This window comes from Thalassophryne amazonica, chromosome 3, assembly GCF_902500255.1.
Source record: "Thalassophryne amazonica chromosome 3, fThaAma1.1, whole genome shotgun sequence".
Lineage (NCBI taxonomy): Eukaryota > Metazoa > Chordata > Actinopteri > Batrachoidiformes > Batrachoididae > Thalassophryne > Thalassophryne amazonica.
In genome coordinates, this window is record NC_047105.1 from 36,706,408 (window position 1) to 36,729,816 (window position 23,409).

The window sequence follows — 23,409 nt, forward strand, 5'->3', positions numbered from 1 at the left end:
TGTCGCTAATGACAGAGGTTAACCCAACGTTTGTGAGCATTCGCCGCTTCGTGAGATATTAGCCTAGAGTTACTAGTCTTCCTTCTTTTTGGATACTCCCTTTTTGTGTAGTTACAGCAGATATGATCTGCATATAGATCTGACACAGGTTTTATACTCTGGATGATGCAACTCCATGTAGCAAGGTGAAGTCCAGGTTGAACAGATGTAGCTTGGCTAGTGGGTAATGCGGGATTTTCAAGATCCTGATAGACAGCACCTATGTGCATGCATGATGACGTCACAACTCTATCCGGTTAGGGAGATGCTGTTTCTTTCAATAACAAGAACTGTCAAGAAACTTTCTCATGTGTGGTTGAAGTTGTGTGGAGGTAGGAATAGCCTTTTGAATACTTGAATAACAATGTCAGTCGCACAAAGAAATCAAATAATACTGAAAAGATGTTCACTGTGCCCAGAATGTTGGTATTTTGGTTGTTGAACTTTCCTAGCAACGACGCCCCGGTCACACAGCACTAACGAAGGACACTGAAGCCAAAATAAAACAAGAAATCTGGACTTACTTTGACTTTCAGAGACATCATTTAACCGTTGTCCAACTTTGTTCCTGTACGAATCACGACAACTTCAAGTCATCCATGTTCCGTTTTGCTTTCTGTCTAGGCCAGGGATGGGCAACTTGTTCCAGAAAGGGCCAAGAGGGTGTTGCCCATCCCTGGTCTAGACGGTTCCTCATCGTTTGCGTAATTCCTGTACTGTCAGAGTTCCGTCTGACTGTCACACAACTTCGTCCAACCTCCCAAGACGGCTATGCACACAACAGTTTGTGTGTGTGTGTGTGTACAATGTTCGTGCAAGACTTCGGACTTGGGAGGTTGGACGAAGCTGGATGACAGTCAAACAGAATGCTGACTGTACGGGAATTATGCAAACGATGAGGAACCATCAAGAGAAAAAGCAAAACAGAATACTGACGACTTGAAGTTGTTGTCTGGATTCGTACAGGAACAAAGCTGGACGACAGTTAAATGATGTCTCTGAAAGTTAACGCATGTCCAGATTTCTTGTTTCATTTTGGCCTCAGTGTCCTTCGTTAGTGCACCACTGCAGCACTCCTTCTCATTCCTAGTAGGTTAACAACAATGACAACAAAATTACTTTCCGATACGGCGTGGAATTCGCCTCCAGTGTGGAAATCTGACAGCTGAGCAGATGTTTCTAATGATGCCAAACACGAGTGAGAGGCTCAATAATCGGAAGTCTCAAGATGGCGGCGGATCTTGAAAATCCCTCATTAACCTTTGGCTGACCTGGTGGAGCCTCGGTCTCAAGTACGAGCAATCTGGTGTTCGAACCCCGCTAGGGCCACAAAGATATGTCATCCGTTCACATCTAGATGTATATGGAGGCACAAGTGGTGCTAAACACAAAAACTTGTTTTGGAAGCAAGCACACAAACCTCTTATATCACCATGTTGACAAACCAGCATTCAATGACTACGTTGCCCAAAAACTATACGTGTGAAGATGACAACATACTCACCAGTAAATTTTTCAGATTTCTTTTCATTCAATATTCATCCTATATGGCTGAAGTTACGAGAAAATATTTGTGCCTTAGACCACCAACAACCTGGTCATTTACGGGGCACTTTTAATTTAGAGAATAAAACACTTAGTGCCTTACACAGGGGGTTCACAACGCAATATACCATGCTTGCCTGCACATATCAAATTAACACAGCAAATCCATTCCCTCTGCACCCAGCACTCTCGATTGCACTACTATGTCCCGGGGCTTAACAATGTGAGCATGGGCACACCTGAAATGGATTAGCGCACATTGCACCATTTGTTTTTGTGCTTGCAAGATAGAGCCCAACAACTTCTAAGAATATGAATTGTGAAACATACAGTTGTCCATTTGTAAAATCATTAAATATGCATTTTCTCTATGCTTAGAATGAGCCCATTCAGAGAGGCTGTGCAGTTGTGTGACGTCACTGCTACTAACGAGGTTTTATGCCACTTCTAATGGAGGTCTGCTTGAGCAAAATCACGTCACACAAAATCATCTCATCCTAGTGCATTTAACATCAACTGTAACAAATACCAGTAAACGGCTTCACGCCCACTGGCATGTCTCAGGACGCAGACTGAAGCTGGCCCTTGTGTACATACTCCAGGGCTGTGGCAATAGTTCTCATGTCCATTTCAATACTGCGAGCCCAGTTCTCCACATCCCCAATTTCCTGTTCAACACAGGGAAGAGGAAGAAAGGAGAGACACATTTTCAACTGCTAAATCAATGAAATCCCTTGCTTTTTTTCATTTACGACTACAGCGTGCCTTACCTTCAGGGCCTGATTGAACCCTTCCACCATACTGATCCACTGAGCAGTTTGCTTAGAGAACTGGCTCGCCTGCACTTGGAGAGTTTTCACCTCATGGTCGAGTTTACGCTGGTTCACGTAAGCTTGGGCAACTCTAGTGTAAAGCAGAAAACAATTTGAGGCAACACTTGTTTAATGACAAATGTGTAACGTACTTTGTATTTTTTTGGTGGGGGGGGGCGCGCAAAGTAATCTATTAATTTAGAAAAACGACACAAAAAACACTAACATTCAAACCAGACCGTACCAATGCAATGAATTCAGACAATTTTTTTTTTTATGAAGGAGCAGAGCACCAGCAGTCTTTTTGTTGTACTTTTTCTTTTAGCAGATTGTCCTGATTACAGTATAACCTTCATAATAGTCACAATCACATGACCTATTTGCTGTTGTGTCACAGACTGGATGAAATTCTCCCTTTCCGTGAATGGATTGTTTGGTTTTACTGGCTCAGGAAACCTTGTCAGCTCTCACAAATCCCAAAACCACTGGGTGCTTGAACACAATTTTCAAATGATTATATGATTTTTTTTAAATTGTTCTTGAATCCCATGATTTACAGTTGCTGTAATTCAACAAAATATAATAATACTTACTGCTATTGTGGCTAAGTTCAAATCATACATACATCATACCCTGCATCCGGAAAGTATTCACAGCCCTTCAATTCTTCTTCTTCTTCCACATTTTACAGCCTTATTCCAAAATGGATGAAATTCATTTTTCCCCTCAAAATTCTACTCACAACACCCCATAATGACAACATGAATACGTTTTTTTATTTTTATTTTTGCAAATGAAGTATTCACACCCTTTACTCAGTACTTTGTTGATGCACCTTTGGCAAATTACAGCCTCAAGTCTTGAATGATGCCACAAACTTGGTGCACCTATCTTTGGGCAGTTTTGTCCACTCCTCTTTGCAGCACCTGTCAAACTCCATCAGGTTGGATGGGGAGCCATTTTCAGATCGCTCCAGAGATGTTCAATCGGATTCAGGTCTGGACTCTGGCAGGGCCATTCAAGGACATTCACAGAGTTGTCCTGAACCCACTTCTTTGATATCTTGGCTGTGTGCTTCGGGTTGTTGTCCTGCTGAAAGATTAACCATTGCCCCACTCTGAGGTCAAGAGTGCCCTGGAGTAGGTTTTCATCCAGGATGTCTCTGTACATTGCTGCATTCAGATTTCCCTCAATCCTGGCTAATATCTCAGTTCCTGCCGCTGAAATACATCACCACAGCATGATGCTGCCACCATCATGCTTCACTGGTTTGTTCCAAACATGTCACCTGGCATTCACTCCAAAGAGTTAAATCTTTGTCTCAGCAGACCAAAGAATTTTGTTTCTCATGGTCTGAGAGTCCTTCAAGGGCCTTTCAGCAAACTCCAGGCGGGCTGTCATGTGCCTTTTACTAAGGAGTGGCTTCTGTATGTCCACTCTACCATACAAGCCTGATTGGTGGATTGGTACAGAGATGGTTGTCCTTCTGGAAGGTTCTCCTCTCTCCACAGAGCAATGTTGGAGCTCTGACAGAGTGACCATCAGGTTCTTTGTCACCTCCCTGACGAAGGCCCTTCTCCCCCAATCGCTCCGTTTAGACGGGTGGCCAGCTCTAGGAAGAGTCCTGGTGGATCTGAACTTCTTCCATTTATGGATGATGGAGATCACTGTGCTCATTGGGACCTTCAAAGCAGCACAAATGTTTCTGTACCCTTCTCCAGATTTGTGCCTCAAGACAATACTGTCTCAGAGGTCTGCAGACAATTCCTTTGACTTAATGTCTGACTTGTGATCTGACATGCACTGTCAACTGCGGGGGTGTTATACAGTTTATATAGTTAATAGTTTGAATCAACAATTAAGGTTGGATTTAAGAGTAAATATTTGTTGTCTTGTGAGTACTCTCATGCAGCAGGTTGATGCAACTAGGTCAAATGAAGGCACCACAAAAACATTAAATAAAGTGTTAAACTAAAAAAAACACTCTGAGCTCATGTCTGTTAAATAAATTGTTACTGTATGGTATGGCTTTATTTGATAAAATTCATACCTGTATAAATAACACACAGGATAGCACATTAAAATATAAAAACACTTATTTCCAATGTGATCCTCAATGAGAGCAGCAACAAAAGAAAAACATATAAAAATAAATATAAAATTAGAGTGACAAACTATAAACATTCAATAGTAAAAATAGTAATATTGTTGTGTAAAACTAACAGGTTTAGAGATCATATGTGACTAGTTGACATTAGAACACCAAAATGGTAATTCACAAAAATTAATAATAATTCATAAATCATTTTATTGTGTAAAAAGTATACAAAAAGTATATATAAACACACATCGTACATTTTGATATAATACTACAAGAGAAGCTCATATGAGATAATACTACAATATTACAAATTTAACTAGATGGCCTACAAATTTAACTGGACGGCATTAAAATATCCATCATAACAATTTTTTGGAATATGTTAACAGATGGAGACTGTACTACATGTTCTGGAAGACTGTTCCATAAACAAACGGTTCTGTTACTAAAAAAGAATTTCCTAATATTAAGTCTAGTTCTGTTTACTTCAACACTATAAGGGTGGCCCCCAAACCTGCATAATGTCTTAAGGTAAAGAAAATTCTGAAGTCTAATGATTCAAAACCACGCATAATTTTAAACATTCCTAACAGATCTCCTCCAATTCTTCTGTTTCTAAACTAGCAATACCTAATTCTGTAAGTTTGTCCTCATATGGCATATAATTCAGGAGCTAATTTGGTTGCCCATCTCTGTACCTTTTCCACGACCTGTTTATCCCTCTCCAGGTAAAGAGACCAGACCTGGGCACAATCCACAAGATGAGGCCTAACAAAACATTTGTACAGTACTAAAAATTAGGTTTTGTCTATATAATAGGGACGAGACAAAAAATATGAAAGTCCATAAATTGTTCTTTTTACAGGTGTAATTGGTAGAGCATGAAAAAACAAAGAAATTGACACCAAGATTGTCAAGATTGGTTAAGAAATAAGGAAGTTATGGTCATTTTAGTCGAAAGAAATCTGTATATTTTTTCCTATCGATCAATTATGCACGGTCATTTTCACGTTCTCAAAAACCACGTTCTCAATATCGGCTTGTCATGAAACTTCATCATTATGTCGACAAAATATTATAATTAGGGCTATTTACCTTTGAATGAGTGCTGTAAAGGCGATTGTGGTTTTTATGCTTGGTAAAGTTGAGCAAAATTTTCTGCACAAACAAAGTACATGAAAGAAACGGCAGAATTGAACCGGACAAAAATGAGGTCAAAGAGGAACTTCCTGCCTACGTCATTACAAGGAATTCCATGGGAATTACCCCAGCGAGACAATGAAAAAAGCAATCTTTGTGAGGAATCCTCTGCACACTGCGCACAACGATAAACACGCATCGATGGAATGCGCATGCAGGCCTCGATCGGGAGATTGTCTTGTCCCTATATATAAGTGAAACAACGCTTAATCATTCCCAGCATTCGGTTTGCCTTTGCTGCAGGATTTGCTATATACTTCGAAAATGACAGACTGTCTGTAATTAAGACACCAAGGTCTATTTCTTCAGTTACCGCCTGGAGGGGAACCTCATTCATAAAATATCTATATTTAGGGTTTTTAATAGATAGCCTATAGGCAATCATACTTGGAGCTGGTCGCTGCTAAATAAATTGTTTAGCTCAAACAATCGTGCTGGTGGCTATTAAATTGTTTAACTCAAAACTGTTAGAATAGATGCGCTGTGATCTAAAGAGATTTTACGTTTCACACTTGTACTTTATTTGCTTAGACGTTTTTCATACCCGACGTTGAGGTGGTCCACCAGAGCTTCTGTCAGACAGGTGGCAGCAGCAATAGCTTCTCGCCTGCGTCTCTCTGCGCAAAAAGAAAGAAGTCAACATACACTTTGTTTTTAGCATCAACAGCTAGTTAGCTAGCAAGCTAACGCCTCCTCACCCTGGAGCTCCTTCCGCTCGTTTTGTTTCGCCTGGTGCTCCTTCAACAAACGAGACAACATCTTGTTTCAATGGTAACTGCGACTAAGTATCAAAGTATTTTAATTTAGCTGATTAACTAGCGTTTTGTAAGCCCCGCACACGTTTTGCCAACAAAGACGACAGACACACTGAGTGCTCCTGTCAGTCACATGACCAAGAACCAAGTGGGCGTGGCCAGGCTTAGAAAGGATGGTCCTTCAGAATAAAAGTGGAAATAATTACAAAAGTCAAACGTCTTATTCTAATCCAATTACATTTTTTTCCCGCAAATCTGATTGGTTAATCGTGTGAGATTTCAGACTGTATAATATTGGGGTAACAGTGGCAAAATCTTTGACCGTTTCACATTTGGATGTATTATTTCACACCCTGACTGGCCACCTGTGCGCTGCTACCCAGATGTCATAATGACGCTGTTTGAGAGTGAGACAAAGTTGCGTACTGACAACTATGCCGAAATGGGTGAATTTAAGCTATTGTATGAAAGTATTGATGTGGATTCTGATACAGAATTACCATTTCACATTTGATGCATTTGATGGATTTTCACATTTGATGGATTACTCCGCACCCTGACCGCTGTTGGAGTGACGCTGCCTCGACAGTAAGCCTCACCGGCCGAATTACCTACAGAAAAATAAACTGTGCAAATGTGGAATTGGATTAGGATGGGAATAACCCCCTTGTGTCTGATCATTTGCGGACATTTATGCTGTTATACGGTCGCAAATATCTGTAAAACTTTTTTAAAGCTCAAATTGCGACCGTATAACCAGCATGAATGCCTGTAAATCATCACACACAACAGGGTTATTCCCTAATTGATATAGTTCATCAATCCTACCAAAACAAATTCTCAGATTATTTCATTTTTGTAGCAATGATTGTTAGCTAAAACCCTTTGCTACAGTCTTTGTAAAGGATGCTGCAGTGATACTTTTGTAACAATAAGTTCCAAATATGCTCTGCTGTTGCTGCCCCAAGCAAAAAAGGCAGAAGCCAAAGGACTGACTAATGGATTTACAGATCTCGCAAGTGCCGAGAAAGAATGATAATTATCTAGAGAACACAGAACCCAGCAGTTACATTACATGACTTCACCGGAAACACTTTTCGCTATCGTGCTTTGTTGACATTCTGAAAATATCGCTGAATATTTGCACAAATCTGTAGTATCCAACTATTTAACTGAATTTCATTCAGCTTCTCTCCAATACATATCTACAACTCACCAGTGTCGTCTCAACTTGCTCCCTATACTCACTCCACATCACAAGGTCATGTGCAATATATAGTCTGTGGAAACCCCTGTCGGGTTTGTGTTAACCCGTCTGTCATTTTAACCTTTATTCAACCAGGTTATCCCACTGAGAGCTCTTTTGCAAGGGATACCTGGACAATTATAATGTTTCCAATTCATCTAACCTGCATGTCTTTAAATGTGGGAGGAAACCGGAGCACCCGGAGGAAACCCACCCAAACATGGGGAGAACATACAAACTCCACACAGAAAGGCCACAGGTGGGAATCTATCCCATGACCTTCTTGCTGTGAGGCACCAGTGCTAACCACTAAGCCACCGTGCTGTCATGTCAGATTTGAAAGTAAATATTGAATATGAACTCACAACTTTGATTTGTTTATAACTGCATCTAGCAATGGGTGCATGGTTAATTATAGTGGCTTTGTATGTTGTTCGCATGTTAAAGCGCTAAAAGTTAAGTTCCATTTTGCATTTTGAGGAAAGTCCACATTAAAAGGTGGTGTTATGTTGTGAAAAACCAAACCGGAAGGTCTATGGTTGTGACAGGCGGATGACAGGTTTCTGTGTGTAGATGGCAGTAAAGTGTCAACAAGCGAAGGCTGTTTAAGTCTGTGTGACCTTTCTAACTACCTGCTTGTCAGGTATGAGTATTTTAGTGTTTTATTAAATGAGAGACACGGGATAAAGTAACGTAGGTCGAGTAAAGCGGTTTAAGTCACCGTCTTGTGTTTTCGTCGGTACGAACATGATAGTGCTACATATGCTAACACAAAACCAGTACAACCGGGTATTTAGGGCCAAGAAAGTTCGTCAAACTGTCGGATCTCTCCTTTTCTGTCAGTTATTCACAAACGCGTATTGACGTGCCGTGCTGAATGTGAAAGACTCTGTGTTTGTGTTTCTTGACTGTAATAAGACATCTGGCAGCTATTCAGATGAAGCTAACAGCAGCTTGAGCGTTTTCATGCCACAAATACCAATAAACAACTTTATTTATGTAGTATTCGATCACCACTGTGATTTTTACCGGGAATTCCAATACTGTCTTGTCCTCAAAAACTATGACGAACTAATTGTCCAGTTTCATGTTAAATCTGTAGAGTGTCATTTTATTTCTTGTAATACAGTAAGTTAATTAGGATTGCCCCTAACGTAGCTCTCTCCAAATGCAGTGGATCTATTGTGTGCAATGTGCAAAATCTTTGACTGTGCACCAGGACAAAGTGCACTTATGTTGGTTGGGTGTTTTTCAGTATGTGTGACTGTAAGTACCCTTACCTCATGAAATGAAGAAAAATACCCAATTACACTTTCTACAAGAAAATAATTAAATGATCCTTAATTCACATCCAGATCTTTGCCACCACCAAAATGTAACTTTGATCAGTTGGGTATTTGTCATTTTTTTTAATCCTCTCCCTCCCAACTCAGAACCTACTGTGGACAAACTGTAGCTGCATGAATGACTGACCAATTCCCATTTAAGTCAAAATGGGAGCCTTGCTACTGTCAAGACATGAAGTTTGTAAAATGTATAACAACAACAACAAAAAAAAGATTATAATTTTGCCTGGGCTGAAGAGGATTAATTTATTTGATTTCACTTATTTATTATTGACATTATATTGCAAAATATAATGGCATTAATAAAAGGATAACACAAAATGGCGCACACATTTATTTCTACTGTAGTTCATAATATGATTTTGAAAAACAAACCGAGTATGTGTGGTTATGCTTCAGATAATGTATTTCATATAGTGTATAAAAATTGACATATCTTGAGTGTAGCTGTCAAATACAAGTGATCGAACCTGAGATTTAAAATGAGATTTATTCACAAGTTCATGGCTGCGTACGATATGTAGATTATTTCATAACCATGTACTTGTTGTGATCTAGTTCCAATTGAATAGCAGCTTCAAATAGGTTGCAAATTTACCAAAAAATAATTTGGAGATTTACATTTACAATATTATTTATAAAAAACAAAAAACCCAAACCTATTTTAATTTGTTATCAATATATAATTCTGCAGAAAGCATTCTGACCAATACAAAATTCTATGCACTAATGTGAGTTTTGTCCAGTAGGTTTAAAAGGAACCTGGTTATTTTGCTATGAGTGCACATCCTGGCAACTTAGTTTACCATGAAGTGCTGCCATAGTCAATGAAAAGAATTGTAAATATTGAAAAATAACTTCTTCAGACATCTCTCTTTGGCACTGCATGCCCACAAACAAGCCCTTGAAACAAGCACCACAAGCAACCTATAATTATGATCTTTTTATTGTCATTAAACATTTACAAAAAGATGACTACTTCATGTGATGTCAGACAGTGTAAAAAAATCTGTCTGTCTATCTGTCTATCTATCTAATCTATCTATTGTGTACAACCCCAATTCCAATGAAGTTGGGATGCTGTGCAAAATGTAAATATAAACAGAATACAATGATTTGCAAATCCTCTTCAACTTATATTCACTTGAATACACCACAAAGACAAGATATTTAATGTTCAAACTGATAAACTTTATTGTTTTTTGTGCAAATATTTGCTCATTTTGAAATGGATGCCTGCAACACGTTTCAACAAAGTTGGGACAGTGGTATGTTTACCACTGTGTTACATCAGCTTTCCTTCTAGCAACACTCAATAAGCGTTTGGGAACTGAAGACACTAATTGTTGAAGCTTTGTAGGTGGAATTCTTTCCCATTCTTGCTTGTTGTACGACTTCAGTTGTTCAACAGTCTGGGGCCTCCATTGTCGTATTTTGCGCTTCATAATGCGCCACACATTTTCAATGGGCGACTGGTCTGGACTGCAGGCAGGCCGGTCTAGTACCCGCACTCTTTTACTACAAAGCCACGCTGTTGTAGCATGTGCAGAATGTGGCTTGGCATTGTCTTGCTGAAATAAACAGGGATGTCCCTGAAAAAGACGTTGCTTGGATGGCAACATGTGTTGCTCCAAAACCCGGATGTACCTTTCAGCATTGATGGTGCCATCACAGATGTGTAAGTTGCCCATGCCATGGGCACTAACACACCCCATACCATCACAGATGCTGGCTTTTGAACTTAGCGCTGGTAACAATGTGGATGGTCTTTTTCCTCTTTTGTCTGGAGGACACAATGTCCATGATTTCCAAAAACAATTTGAAATGTGGACTCATCAGACCACAGCACACTTTTCCACTTTGCGTCTGTCCATTTCAAATGAGCTCGGGTCCAGAGAAGGCAGCAGTGTTTCTGGATGTTGTTGATGTATGGCTTTCGCTTTGCATGGTAGCGTTTTAACTTGCGCTTGTAGATGTAACAACGAACTGTGTTAACTGACAGTGCTTTTCTGAAGTGTTCCTGAGCCCACACAGTAAGATCCTTTACACAATGTTGTCGGTTTTTAATGCAGTGCCGCCTGACAGATCGAAGTTCATGGGCATTTAATGTTGCCGCTTTCATGTAGAAAGTTCTCCAGATTCTCTGAATCTTCTGATTATATTATAGACTGTAGATGATGGAATCCCTAAATTCCTTGCAATTGACAGTAGAGAAACATTGTTCTTAAACTGTTGGACTATTTTTTCATGCAGTTCACAAAGTGGTGATCCTTCCCCATCTTTGCTTGTGAACGGCTGAGACATTTGGGGACGCTCCTTTTATACCCAATCATGACACTCACCTGTTTCTAATTAACCTGTTCACATGTGGAATGTTCCAGACAGGTGTTCTTTGAGCATTCATCAGCTTTGCCAGTCTTTTGTTGCGCCTGTCCCAGCTTTTTTGAAATGTGTTGCAGACATCCATTTCAAAATGAACAAATATTTGCACAAAAACAATAAAGTTTATCAGTTTGAACATTAAATATCTTGTCTTTGTGGTGTATTCTATTGAATATAGCTTGAACAGGATTTGCAAATCATTGTATTCTGTTTTTATTTACATTTTACACAACATCCCAACTTAATTGGAATTTGGGTTGTATAAGTCGTGGTAGAATTGCTGCCTTTGGAACAACAGGTCATGGGTTCAAACCCCAGTCAGGGTTAGGGTTAGGGTTGCCCTTGGGCAATGTCCTTAATCCCCTAGTTGCTCCCGGTGTGCAGTGGGTGCCTTGCATGGCAGCAGCCTGACATCGTGGTGAATGTGAGGCATTGATGTGTAAAGCGCTTTGACTGTCTGATGCAGATGGAAAAGCGCTATATAAAATGCAGTCCATTTACCATTTAGATAAATAAAGCAATACTGGCTCAGATGTTGCCTTGGTTAAACAAGGTCTGCTTCAGTTGTTGAGGAACTAGGACATACGAATGGGAAATCGGCTACTGGAACAAGACGTACATGGACAAGGACTGACAACATGGAAGGGAGGCAGGAGTTTACCACAGTTGACAAGACCCAAGTTGCGGGCTGTGAAAATGTGCCCCAGAAACAGTCCAGCATATAGTAGGAGGATGTGAGATACAAGCTGGGACAGCATACACTGAAAGCATAACAAAGTTTCGGGAATCATGTACATCAACATCTGTGCCGCATCCAGATTAGAAGTCCCCAAGTCCCTATGGGAGAGGCCACCAAAGGTGGTTGAGAACGATAGGGCTAAGGTCCTGTGGGACTTCAAATTCCAGACAGACAAGCAGCTGCTGGCCAACCAACCAGATACAGTGGTGATTGACAAGGGAAAGAAAACCGCAGTTGTGATTGATGTGGCAATCTCAGCTGCCAGCAATATAAGAAAGAAGAAGCACGAGAAAATAGAGAAGTACCGAGGGCTGAATGAGCAACTGGAGCAGATGTGGAAGGTAAAGTCCAAAGTGGTCCCAGTGGTAATAGGAGCACCTGGAGCTGTAACACCCAAATTGGAAGAGTGGCTCCAGAAGATTCCAGGCACAGCATCAGAGGTCTCTGTACAGAAGAGTGCAGTCCTAGGAACAGCTAAGATACTGCACCAAACCCTCAAACTCCCAGGCCTTTGCTAGAGGACCCAAGCTTATTCATTTCTTTTCTGTACCTGTTTACTCCAATTAAGGGTCCCAGGGGTGGCTTAGAGCCTATCCCAGTAGTGTAAAAGATCATTGCTTCTTACATGGTGCAGGTTCTCACTGATTTCCACAACTCCCCCCTCTCTCAGAAATTTGGTCTTTGTTGCTTATTTGACAGAGGATCCTCAGTTCAGTTCCCAGATTAATCCCCAACGTGCTCGCAGTGGGCAGTGGACTGAATAAATGCTGGCCATTTACTATTAATTAAAAATTCTATGCAGGTTATTTTCTTGGGCCAAGAATTGTGAGTTCAGTGAAGAAAGTCCAGCCTGCACATTGCACTTTTTCCATCCATGTTTGCAGCTGGAGCTGTACTTTCACCTGCCTATTGCAATCTGAAAGCCTTATCGCTCTTTTAGCAGGTTCGCTGCATAGAGTGTCTTTATGTTTACGTCTGACGTCATTGACTCCGGTTGTTACAGGTCCTTTGGGTGTAGTTCCACACGGCTGCGGTGTTATGGCTGAACCATGAAGGCCCAATTACAAGTCACGGGTAAATAATTGTTGCAATATTCTCTTCACTTATTGACACACTTTTGAAAATGAATGAAGTCAAGTACATTTCTAAACTCAGGCCCCAAAGTATGATAAATGTTGAATAATTTGTTTCAACTTGTAGCATGTGATGCAAACATTTCTCTTTCTCTGATGCTGTTTTTACACTTGAGAAATTATTTTCTGATCAACCCTCACTTGGTTCATATTTCCTGGTATTTTGTGTCTCAGTGATTTCAGCCAAGCTGAAGGAAAACAAAAAGAACTGGTTTGGTCCCAGTCCGTACGTAGAGGTAGCTGTGGACGGACAGTCGAAGAAGACTGAGAAGTGCAATAACACACACAGTCCCAAATGGAAGCAGGCTGTCACGGTGTAAGTAGAGTTGTTTGTTTGGAGCGGGACAGTTAAACATCTAGCTCATTAATAATAGAAATTGGATAACAAGAAGTTAGTCATTTGACCAAAGTCTTTCCTGCATAAGAGGTAGAATCTGTATTTTCATACGTTATACCTGTACACATGAGTTTGCGCAGTTAAGTCATTTTGTATGTTTTAGTTCATTTGTACTTTTGCACTGTTATTTATTTGTTGCTAAACAAATGTGAAATCGGCTTGCCTCTACTGGTGGTTGGCTCTCACTGCGGTATTGTATCACTTCCTGTTCCGGAGCACAGCGGTGTTTTCTGTATCTGTTAGCTGTTTAATCTGCGCAGTTAGATTGATCTAGTTATCTAGATTATGATTTGTTTCCCAGTGTAATCTTTACGTGCCTTAACTAAAGCACTCCTTCTGCTGAATCACCTCTAAATTATTTACACATTATTCACTTTGCGTGTTTTTAGGAATCCGCTAGCTTAGCGTAGCTACTAGCTCTTAGCCGATTTAGCATGGCGGCTTCTCCTGTCTCTCCCGCACTTTTCTGCTCTGGGTGTGAAATGTTTAGTTATTCCTCGGCCTCCTTTAGCAGTAATGGTACTTGTAATAAGTGTAGCTTATTCGTAGCTTTGGAGGCCAGGCTGGGCGAATTGGAGACTCGGCTCCGCACCGTGGAAAATTCTACAGCTAGCCAGGCCCCTGTAGTCGGTGCGGACCAAGGTAGCTTAGCCGCCGTTAGTTCCCCCCTGGCAGATACCGAGCAGCCGGGAAAGCAGGCTGACTGGGTGACTGTGAGGAGGAAGCGTAGCCCTAAACAGAAGCCCCATGTACGCCGCCAACCCGTTCACATCTCTAACCGTTTTTCCCCACTCGACGACACACCCGCCGAGGATCAAACTCTGGTTATTGGCGACTCTGTTTTGAGAAATGTGAAGTTAGCGACACCAGCAACCATAGTCAATTGTCTTCCGGGGGCCAGAGCAGGCGACATTGAAGGAAATTTGAAACTGCTGGCTAAGGCTAAGCGTAAATTTGGTAAGATTGTAATTCACGTCGGCAGTAATGACACCCGGTTCCGCCAATCGGAGGTCACTAAAATTAACATTAAATCGGTGTGTAACTTTGCAAAAACAATGTCGGACTCTGTAGTTTTCTCTGGGCCCCTCCCCAATCGGACCGGGAGTGACATGTTTAGCCGCATGTTCTCCTTGAATTGCTGGCTGTCTGAGTGGTGTCCAAAAAATGAGGTGGGCTTCATAGATAATTGGCAAAGCTTCTGGGGAAAACCTGGTCTTGTTAGGAGAGACGGCATCCATCCCACTTTGGATGGAGCAGCTCTCATTTCTAGAAATCTGGCCAATTTTCTTAAATCCTCCAAACCGTGACTATCCAGGGTTGGGACCAGGAAGCAGAGTTGTAGTCTTACACACCTCTCTGCAGCTTCTCTCCCCCTGCCATCCCCTCATTACCCCATCCCCGTAGAGACGGTGCCTGCTCCCAGACTACCAATAACCAGCAAAAATCTATTTAAGCATAAAAATTCAAAAAGAAAAAATAATATAGCACCTTCAACTGCACCACAGACTAAAACAGTTAAATGTGGTCTATTAAACATTAGGTCTCTCTCTTCTAAGTCCCTGTTGGTAAATGATATAATAATTGATCAACATATTGATTTATTCTGCCTAACAGAAACCTGGTTACAGCAGGATGAATATGTTAGTTTAAATGAGTCAACACCCCCGAGTCACACTAACTGTCAGAATGCTCGTAGCACGGGCCGGGGCGGAGGATTAGCAGCAATCTTCCATTCCAGCTTATTAATTAATCAAAAACCCAGACAGAGCTTTAATTCATTTGAAAGCTTGTCTCTTAGTCTTGTCCATCCAAATTGGAAGTCCCAAAAACCAGTTTTATTTGTTATTATCTATCGTCCACCTGGTCGTTACTGTGAGTTTCTCTGTGAATTTTCAGACCTTTTGTCTGACTTAGTGCTTAGCTCAGATAAGATAATTATAGTGGGCGATTTTAACATCCACACAGATGCTGAGAATGACAGCCTCAACACTGCATTTAATCTATTATTAGACTCTATTGGCTTTGCTCAAAAAGTAAATGAGTCCACCCACCACTTTAATCATATCTTAGATCTTGTTCTGACTTATGGTATGGAAATACAAGACTTAACAGTATTCCCTGAAAACTCCCTTCTGTCTGATCATTTCTTAATAACATTTACATTTACTCTGATGGACTACCCAGCAGTGGGGAATAAGTTTCATTACACTAGAAGTCTTTCAGAAAGCGCTGTAACTAGGTTTAAGGATATGATTCCTTCTTTATGTTCTCTAATGCCATATACCAACACAGTGCAGAGTAGCTACCTAAACTCTGTAAGGGAGATAGAGTATCTCGTCAATAGTTTTACATCCTCATTGAAGACAACTTTGGATGCTGTAGCTCCTCTGAAAAAGAGAGCTTTAAATCAGAAGTGTCTGACTCCGTGGTATAACTCACAAACTCGTAGCTTAAAGCAGATAACCCGTAAGTTGGAGAGGAAATGGCGTCTCACTAATTTAGAAGATCTTCACTTAGCCTGGAAAAAGAGTCTGTTGCTCTATAAAAAAGCCCTCCGTAAAGCTAGGACATCTTTCTACTCATCACTAATTGAAGAAAATAAGAACAACCCCAGGTTTCTTTTCAGCACTGTAGCCAGGCTGACAAAGAGTCAGAGCTCTATTGAGCTGAGTATTCCATTAACTTTAACTAGTAATGACTTCATGACTTTCTTTGCTAACAAAATTTTAACTATTAGAGAAAAAATTACTCATAACCATCCCAAAGACGTATCGTTATCTTTGGCTGCTTTCAGTGATGCCGGTATGTGGTTAGACTCTTTCTCTCCGATTGTTCTGTCTGAGTTATTTTCATTAGTTACTTCATCCAAACCATCAACATGTTTATTAGACCCCATTCCTACCAGGCTGCTCAAGGAAGCCCTACCATTATTTAATGCTTCGATCTTAAATATGATCAATCTATCTTTGTTAGTTGGCTATGTACCACAGGCTTTTAAGGTGGCAGTAATTAAACCATTACTTAAAAAGCCATCACTTGACCCAGCTATCTTAGCTAATTATAGGCCAATCTCCAACCTTCCTTTTCTCTCAAAAATTCTTGAAAGGGTAGTTGTAAAACAGCTAACTGATCATCTGCAGAGGAATGGTCTATTTGAAGAGTTTCAGTCAGGTTTTAGAATTCATCATAGTACAGAAACAGCATTAGTGAAGGTTACAAATGATCTTCTTATGGCCTCGGACAGTGGACTCATCTCTGTGCTTGTTCTGTTAGACCTCAGTGCTGCTTTTGATACTGTTGACCATAAAATTTTATTACAGAGATTAGAGCATGCCATAGGTATTAAAGGCACTGCGCTGCGGTGGTTTGAATCATATTTGTCTAATAGATTACAATTTGTTCATGTAAATGGGGAATCTTCTTCACAGACTAAAGTTAATTATGGAGTTCCACAAGGTTCTGTGCTAGGACCAATTTTATTCACTTTATACATGCTTCCCTTAGGCAGTATTATTAGACCGTATTGCTTAAATTTTCATTGTTACGCAGATGATACCCAGCTTTATCTATCCATGAAGCCAGAGGACACACACCAATTAGCTAAACTGCAGGATTGTCTTACAGACATAAAAACATGGATGACCTCTAATTTCCTGCTTTTAAACTCAGATAAAACTGAAGTTATTGTACTTGGCCCCACAAATCTTAGAAACATGGTGTCTAACCAGATCCTTACTCTGGATGGCATTACCCTGACCTCTAGTAATACTGTGAGAAATCTTGGAGTCATTTTTGATCAGGATATGTCATTCAAAGCGCATATTAAACAAATATGTAGGACTGCTTTTTTGCATTTACGCAATATCTCTAAAATCAGAAAGGTCTTGTCTCAGAGTGATGCTGAAAAACTAATTCATGCATTTATTTCCTCTAGGCTGGACTATTGTAATTCATTATTATCAGGTTGTCCTAAAAGTTCCCTAAAAAAGCCTTCAGTTAATTCAAAATGCTGCAGCTAGAGTACTGACGGGGACTAGAAGGAGAGAGCATATCTCACCCATATTGGCCTCTCTTCATTGGCTTCCTGTTAATTCTAGAATAGAATTTAAAATTCTTCTTCTTACTTATAAGGTTTTGAATAATCAGGTCCCGTCTTATCTTAGGGACCTCGTAGTACCATATCACCCCAATAGAGCGCTTCGCTCTCAGACTGCAGGCTTACTTGTAGTTCCTAGGGTTTGTAAGAGTAGAATGGGAGGCAGAGCCTTCAGCTTTCAGGCTCCTCTCCTGTGGAACCAGCTCCCAATTCAGATCAGGGAGACAGACACCCTCTCTACTTTTAAGATTAGGCTTAAAACTTTCCTTTTTGCTAAAGCTTATAGTTAGGGCTGGATCAGGTGACCCTGAACCATCCCTTAGTTATGCTGCTATAGACGTAGACTGCTGGGGGGTTCCATGATGCACTGTTTCTTTCTCTTTTTGCTCTGTATGCACCACTCTGCATTTAATCATTAGTGATCGATCTCTGCTCCCCTCCACAGCATGTCTTTTTCCTGGTTCTCTCCCTCAGCCCCAACCAGTCCCAGCAGAAGACTGCCCCTCCCTGAGCCTGGTTCTGCTGGAGGTTTCTTCCTGTTAAAAGGGAGTTTTTCCTTCCCACTTGTAGCCAAGTGCTTGCTCACAGGGGGTCGTTTTGACCGTTGGGGTTTTACATAATTATTGTATGGCCTTGCCTTACAATATAAAGCGCCTTGGGGCAACTGTTTGTTGTGATTTGGCGCTATATAAAAAAATTGATTGATTGATTGAAACTGGTAATTTCTACATATTGTTCTGGTGATTTCATGGCATGCACAACAATATTATGGTCTCCACAGAAATGCAGTTGTGGAGGTTTGTGATGGCAAAAAGGAACTTTTGAATATCTTGAATGACAGAATATCTTGATTTGTCATGGACACCCTCCCAGAGCTTCTAATTTGTTCCAATATATAGATTTCAAACAGTGACCTTCGTGGGTGCAAATCTGCAAAAGTAAGATGGGGCTTTTAAGACCCATTATATGGTACAAGTCTGGCGCATTACTTCATCAAACTGTTCACATTCATGGGCGTCTGTGATCTTCGTACGCTGGTTTGTCACAGTTATTGGCAGGCATGTGCATAACTGCTAATCATGGTGCTTGTGCATGTTAAAGCCCTGGTTTCACCAAATAATGAATGATGAATAATGAGCCACGCAGTGTGTTTTTTACTACAAGAGGACTTATTCGACTGTTGTGGGAGAATAGTGGCTCTTAGAGGCAGTATCTTCAGTTAACGAGGCTCATCTCTGAGTGTGGCCCTAATTTCAAGATGTTCAAAATTTAGCAACAACAGCATGGGGCAGTTTGTGTACAAGTTACTATGACGACTAATGAGGATTATAGAGGCATGTTTGTGGTGGGGACAAGGCTGCTAAAAGCACCTGGCAGCTACGCGGACCTGAGAGGCTATTTTTGGAGCAGCTGCCCTCTTGCGCACACAATTCCACCTGCAATGTGCGCCAAACGCTGTATATAAAATAATTATTTTGTAGCGGATTAATCATTTTCTGGCAAACCTTGGATGTTGAAAACACCTCTAATCACTTCTGTAATCACAGAAGACCATTTAATCTAGATGTTTATTTCCCCTCCTGCTCAATGAGGAATGTATTTTGGAACAACTTAAAGACAACTATTTTTAATGTTTTTACAGCTTGGTAAAACAGTTGCATGTTCATTCATAGCAGTAAAAGTATGTCTATGATAGATTTAATATCTTGCTAATGGATCAGATGAGCTCCGCTGTGTGTGTGCACTGATGGAATGACTGGCACCCAAGACGAGCATTTATTCAAAAGGTGAGCTCGCAAAAAAGTGATTTTGCAGTGAATAACAGATGAACACAAAGTTAAAAGTTGGATTACGGTGTAAAGATAAGATAAGATAAACTTTATTGATCTCACAGAGGAGAAATTTACATGTTACGTCAGTACTTAAAAATACACAAGATAGGTGCAAGTAGAGGAAAATATTAATCAAACAGCATGTGCAAGGATAAGCAATAATAATAATAATACTTGTAACAGTACAAGATGTAAGAAAATGAGGTAGAAAAAGAATATATATATATATATATATATATATATATATATATACGCATACACATATGCACACACATACCAATACACATATACATATGCATTATATATAGGTACGTACATATATAAGTTCATCAATCCATGTTCTTCCGCTTTATCCGGAGTCGGGTTGCGGCAGCAGCTCAAGCAAAGCTGCCCAGACCTCCCGATCCACACACACCTCCCCCAGCTCCTCCGGGGGAACCCCAAGGCGTTCCCAAGCCAGCTAAGTACATATACATATATATATAAACATGATTGGGATTGAAAAGGAGATAGGAGCATCTTATTTACAATATGTGAAGTGGAGTTTATGTTGTGTGAGCTGCTGAAGAGGAGGTACTGCTGGCCCACCACCACCAGAGGGCACCCTGCCTGGAGTGCGGGCTCCAGGCACCAGAGGGCGCTGCCGCCTCACAGGAGCAGCCGGGGTGACAGCTGACACTCATCACCTGTGACAGCTGTCACCACTCATCTGATCTGCATCGGTATATCAGCAAGACGTCATCTCCACCTCTTTGCCGAGATATCGTTCTACCTGGAAGGTAATATTCTCAGCTGACTGCTTGACAGTAACCTTTTGTGATTTTGTGAGTGATAACAGACCTTTTTCCAACGAGAGGTGGAGGTAGCTTTCCTGCCGTGCGGATTACTGGGTGCAAACGCGCCCACCTTTAATTGTGTTTTTGTTCCTCGCCAGCAGTACCAGGTCTGACACGCGGAGGCAGTGGCCACCTGGGAATTCGGGATTTGGCGGCTCCAGTATTCCCGGGGTCTGGTGGCAGAGGAAATCGTGTGGTTCCGGTTCTGCTTTGGACAGGTGTCTCCTATCTTCGAGCCTGCCCACACGACACCTTTGTGAATTGATTCTGATCTATTGTTGTAATCTGTTGTATTTGTTGTGCACATTCACAACAGTAAAGTGTTGTTATTTGACCTACTCCATTGTCCGTTCCTTTGCGCCCCCTGTTGTGGGTCCGTGTACCGACACTTTCCCAACAGGATATCTCGGCCAGCGTCATGGATCCCGAGGGGCGTCAACCGGCTGTTGAACGGCCAATGGAAGAACAGGGCGCACAGGCGTCCGCAGGAGGAATGATCGGTGAGTTGCAGCGGATCCTCACCGCTTTCACGGCTCGGTTGGATTTAATGACCGAGCAGAACGTCCTCCTTAACCGCAGGGTGGAGGCTCTCGCCGCGCAGGTGGAAGCGCGCCCTCAGGGCGCTGCTGCGGCTCTCCCTCCTGTCGATCCTGTGCGTAACAGTGACGTTCCACAGGTCGTTCAACGACCCCTCCCACCTTCCCCTGAAGCATACATAAGCCCTCCAGAGCCGTACGGGGGTTGTGTGGAGACGTGCGCGGACTTTCTTATGCAGTGTTCGCTCGTCTTCGCACAACGTCCCGTCATGTACGCGACTGATGCTAGTAAGATAGCTTATGTCATTAATCTGCTTCGCGGCAAGGCACGCGCTTGGGCTACAGCGCTTTGGGAGCAAAATTCACGGCTCCTTCTGATATATGATGGGTTTGTGAGGGAGTTCAGAACAGTGTTCGATCACCCAAATAGAGGAGAGACCGCTTCAGCCGTGCTGCTGTCAATGAGACAGGGGCGCCGGAGCGCAGCTGTTTATGCAGTCGACTTCCGCATCGCGGCTGCGAGGTCCGGCTGGAATAACACTGCCCTCCGCGCCGCCTTCGTAAACGGACTGTCGTTGGTCCTGAAGGAGCTCCTGGTGGCCAAGGACGAACCGCGGGATTTAGACGGACTTATTGATCTCGTTATACGATTAGACAATCGGTTAGAGGAACGCCGTCGGGAGCGAGGCGAAGGACTTGACCGGATACGCGCCGCCCCTCTCCCTTCCGGGTTCGAAAAGGGGCCGCCCTCCCCACGCTCCACAGCCGCAGCGCTTTGTGGGGCAACAGCTCCCCTGGTGACGTTGTTAGGGAAACGCACAGGGCCAAAATGGGGAGGCTGATCCGTGGAGAGTGTTTTCTCTGCAGCTCAACAGAGCACACACAGAGAGACTGCCCCAAACGGCCAAAACGTCAACACTCGCCCTTAGAGACTGGGCTAAGGGGGGGTCAAGACATTCAAGTGAGACACACACAAATTGCCACACGACTCCCAGTCACAATCCTGAGCGGGGATTTAACCCTTCAAGCCCGAGCACTGGTGGACACGGGGTCAGAAGGGAATCTGCTAGACAGCAGATGGGCAAAGGAGGTAGGGCTCCCTCTGGTGGCGCTTCCTACGCCATTGCAGGTGCGGGCACTAGATGGCACCCTCCTCCCTTTACTCACACACAAGACACCACCAGTAACTCTGGTGGTGTCTGGAAACCACCGGGAGGAGATTGAGTTTTTTGTAACTCCTGCCACCTCCCGCGTGATTTTGGGCATCCCATGGATGTTAAAGCACAATCCCCGGATCGATTGGCCGTCTGGGGTGGTGGTTCAGTGGAGCAAAACCTGCCATCGGGTGTGTTTAGGATCCTCGGTTCCTCCCGGTTCCCAGGCTAAGGAGGAGGTCAAAGTCCCGCCCAATCTGACGGCGGTGCCGGTTGAGTACCACGATCTTGCTGACATCTTCAGCAAGGACCTGGCACTCACCCTTCCCCCGCACCGTCCGTACGATTGTGCCATTGATTTGGTTCCGGGCGCTGAGTTCCCGTCCAGCAGGCTGTACAACCTCTCACGACCTGAGCGCGAATCAATGGAGACCTACATCCGGGACTCATTAGCTGCCGGGCTGATCCGGAACTCCACCTCCCCGATGGGGGCAGGTTTCTTTTTTGTGGGCAAGAAAGACGGCGGACTTCGTCCATGTATTGATTACAGGGGGCTGAATGAGATTACGGTTCGCAACCGATACCCGTTGCCATTATTAGATTCCGTGTTCACCCCCCTGCATGGAGCCAAAATCTTTACTAAACTGGATCTTAGAAATGCGTATCACCTGGTTCGGATCCGGAAGGGAGACGAATGGAAGACGGCATTCAACACCCCATTAGGTCACTTTGAGTACCTGGTCATGCCGTTCGGCCTCACCAACGCCCCCGCGACGTTCCAAAGCATTAGTCAATGATGTCTGCGGGATTTCCTGCACCGATTCGTCTTCGTATATCTAGACGATATACTCATCTTTTCTCCAGATCCTGAGACTCATGTCCGGCATGTACGTCAGGTCCTGCAGCGGTTGTTGGAGAACCGGCTGTTTGTGAAGGGCGAGAAGTGTGAGTTCCACCGCACCTCTTTGTCCTTCCTGGGGTTTATCATCTCCCCCAACTCCGTCGCTCCTGATCCGGCCAAGGTTGCGGCGGTGAGAGACTGGCCCCAACCCACTAGCCGTAGGAAGCTGCAACAGTTCCTCGGCTTTGCTAATTTCTACAGGAGGTTCATTAAGGGCTACAGTCAGGTAGTTAGCCCCCTGACAGCCCTGACCTCACCAAAAGTTCCCTTCACCTGGTCGGATCGTTGCGATGCCGCGTTCAAGGAGTTGAAACGGCGCTTCTCGTCTGCACCCGTTCTGGTGCAGCCCGATCCTAGTC

At 42.6% G+C, this 23,409-nt stretch overlaps 2 protein-coding genes across 3 annotated transcripts in view; one reads left to right on the top strand and one right to left on the bottom strand.

Annotated features, from left to right (window-relative positions):
- Nucleotides 1-1,967: 1,967 nt before the first annotated feature.
- bloc1s1 (biogenesis of lysosomal organelles complex-1, subunit 1) lies at nucleotides 1,968-6,561 on the bottom strand. The gene is made up of 4 exons (XM_034166056.1): nucleotides 6,396-6,561; nucleotides 6,242-6,314; nucleotides 2,355-2,487; nucleotides 1,968-2,252 (listed from the first exon to the last, which is right to left on the bottom strand). Exons 1-4 carry the CDS (start codon nucleotides 6,454-6,456, stop codon nucleotides 2,145-2,147), a joined length of 375 nt encoding a protein of 124 aa, XP_034021947.1. The 5' UTR covers nucleotides 6,457-6,561; the 3' UTR covers nucleotides 1,968-2,144.
- Nucleotides 6,562-8,218: 1,657 nt separating this feature from the next.
- The window catches only part of LOC117506550 (E3 ubiquitin-protein ligase Itchy-like), a 61,713-nt gene continuing 46,522 nt past the window's right edge, over nucleotides 8,219-23,409 (top strand). For both annotated transcript variants that reach the window (XM_034166057.1, XM_034166058.1), the window contains exons 1-3: nucleotides 8,219-8,341; nucleotides 13,169-13,239; nucleotides 13,473-13,614. In XM_034166057.1, the coding sequence (XP_034021948.1) occupies nucleotides 13,215-13,239; nucleotides 13,473-13,614 (167 nt within the window). In that variant the 5' untranslated portion in view covers nucleotides 8,219-8,341; nucleotides 13,169-13,214. The remainder of the gene's footprint in view (nucleotides 8,342-13,168; nucleotides 13,240-13,472; nucleotides 13,615-23,409) is intronic.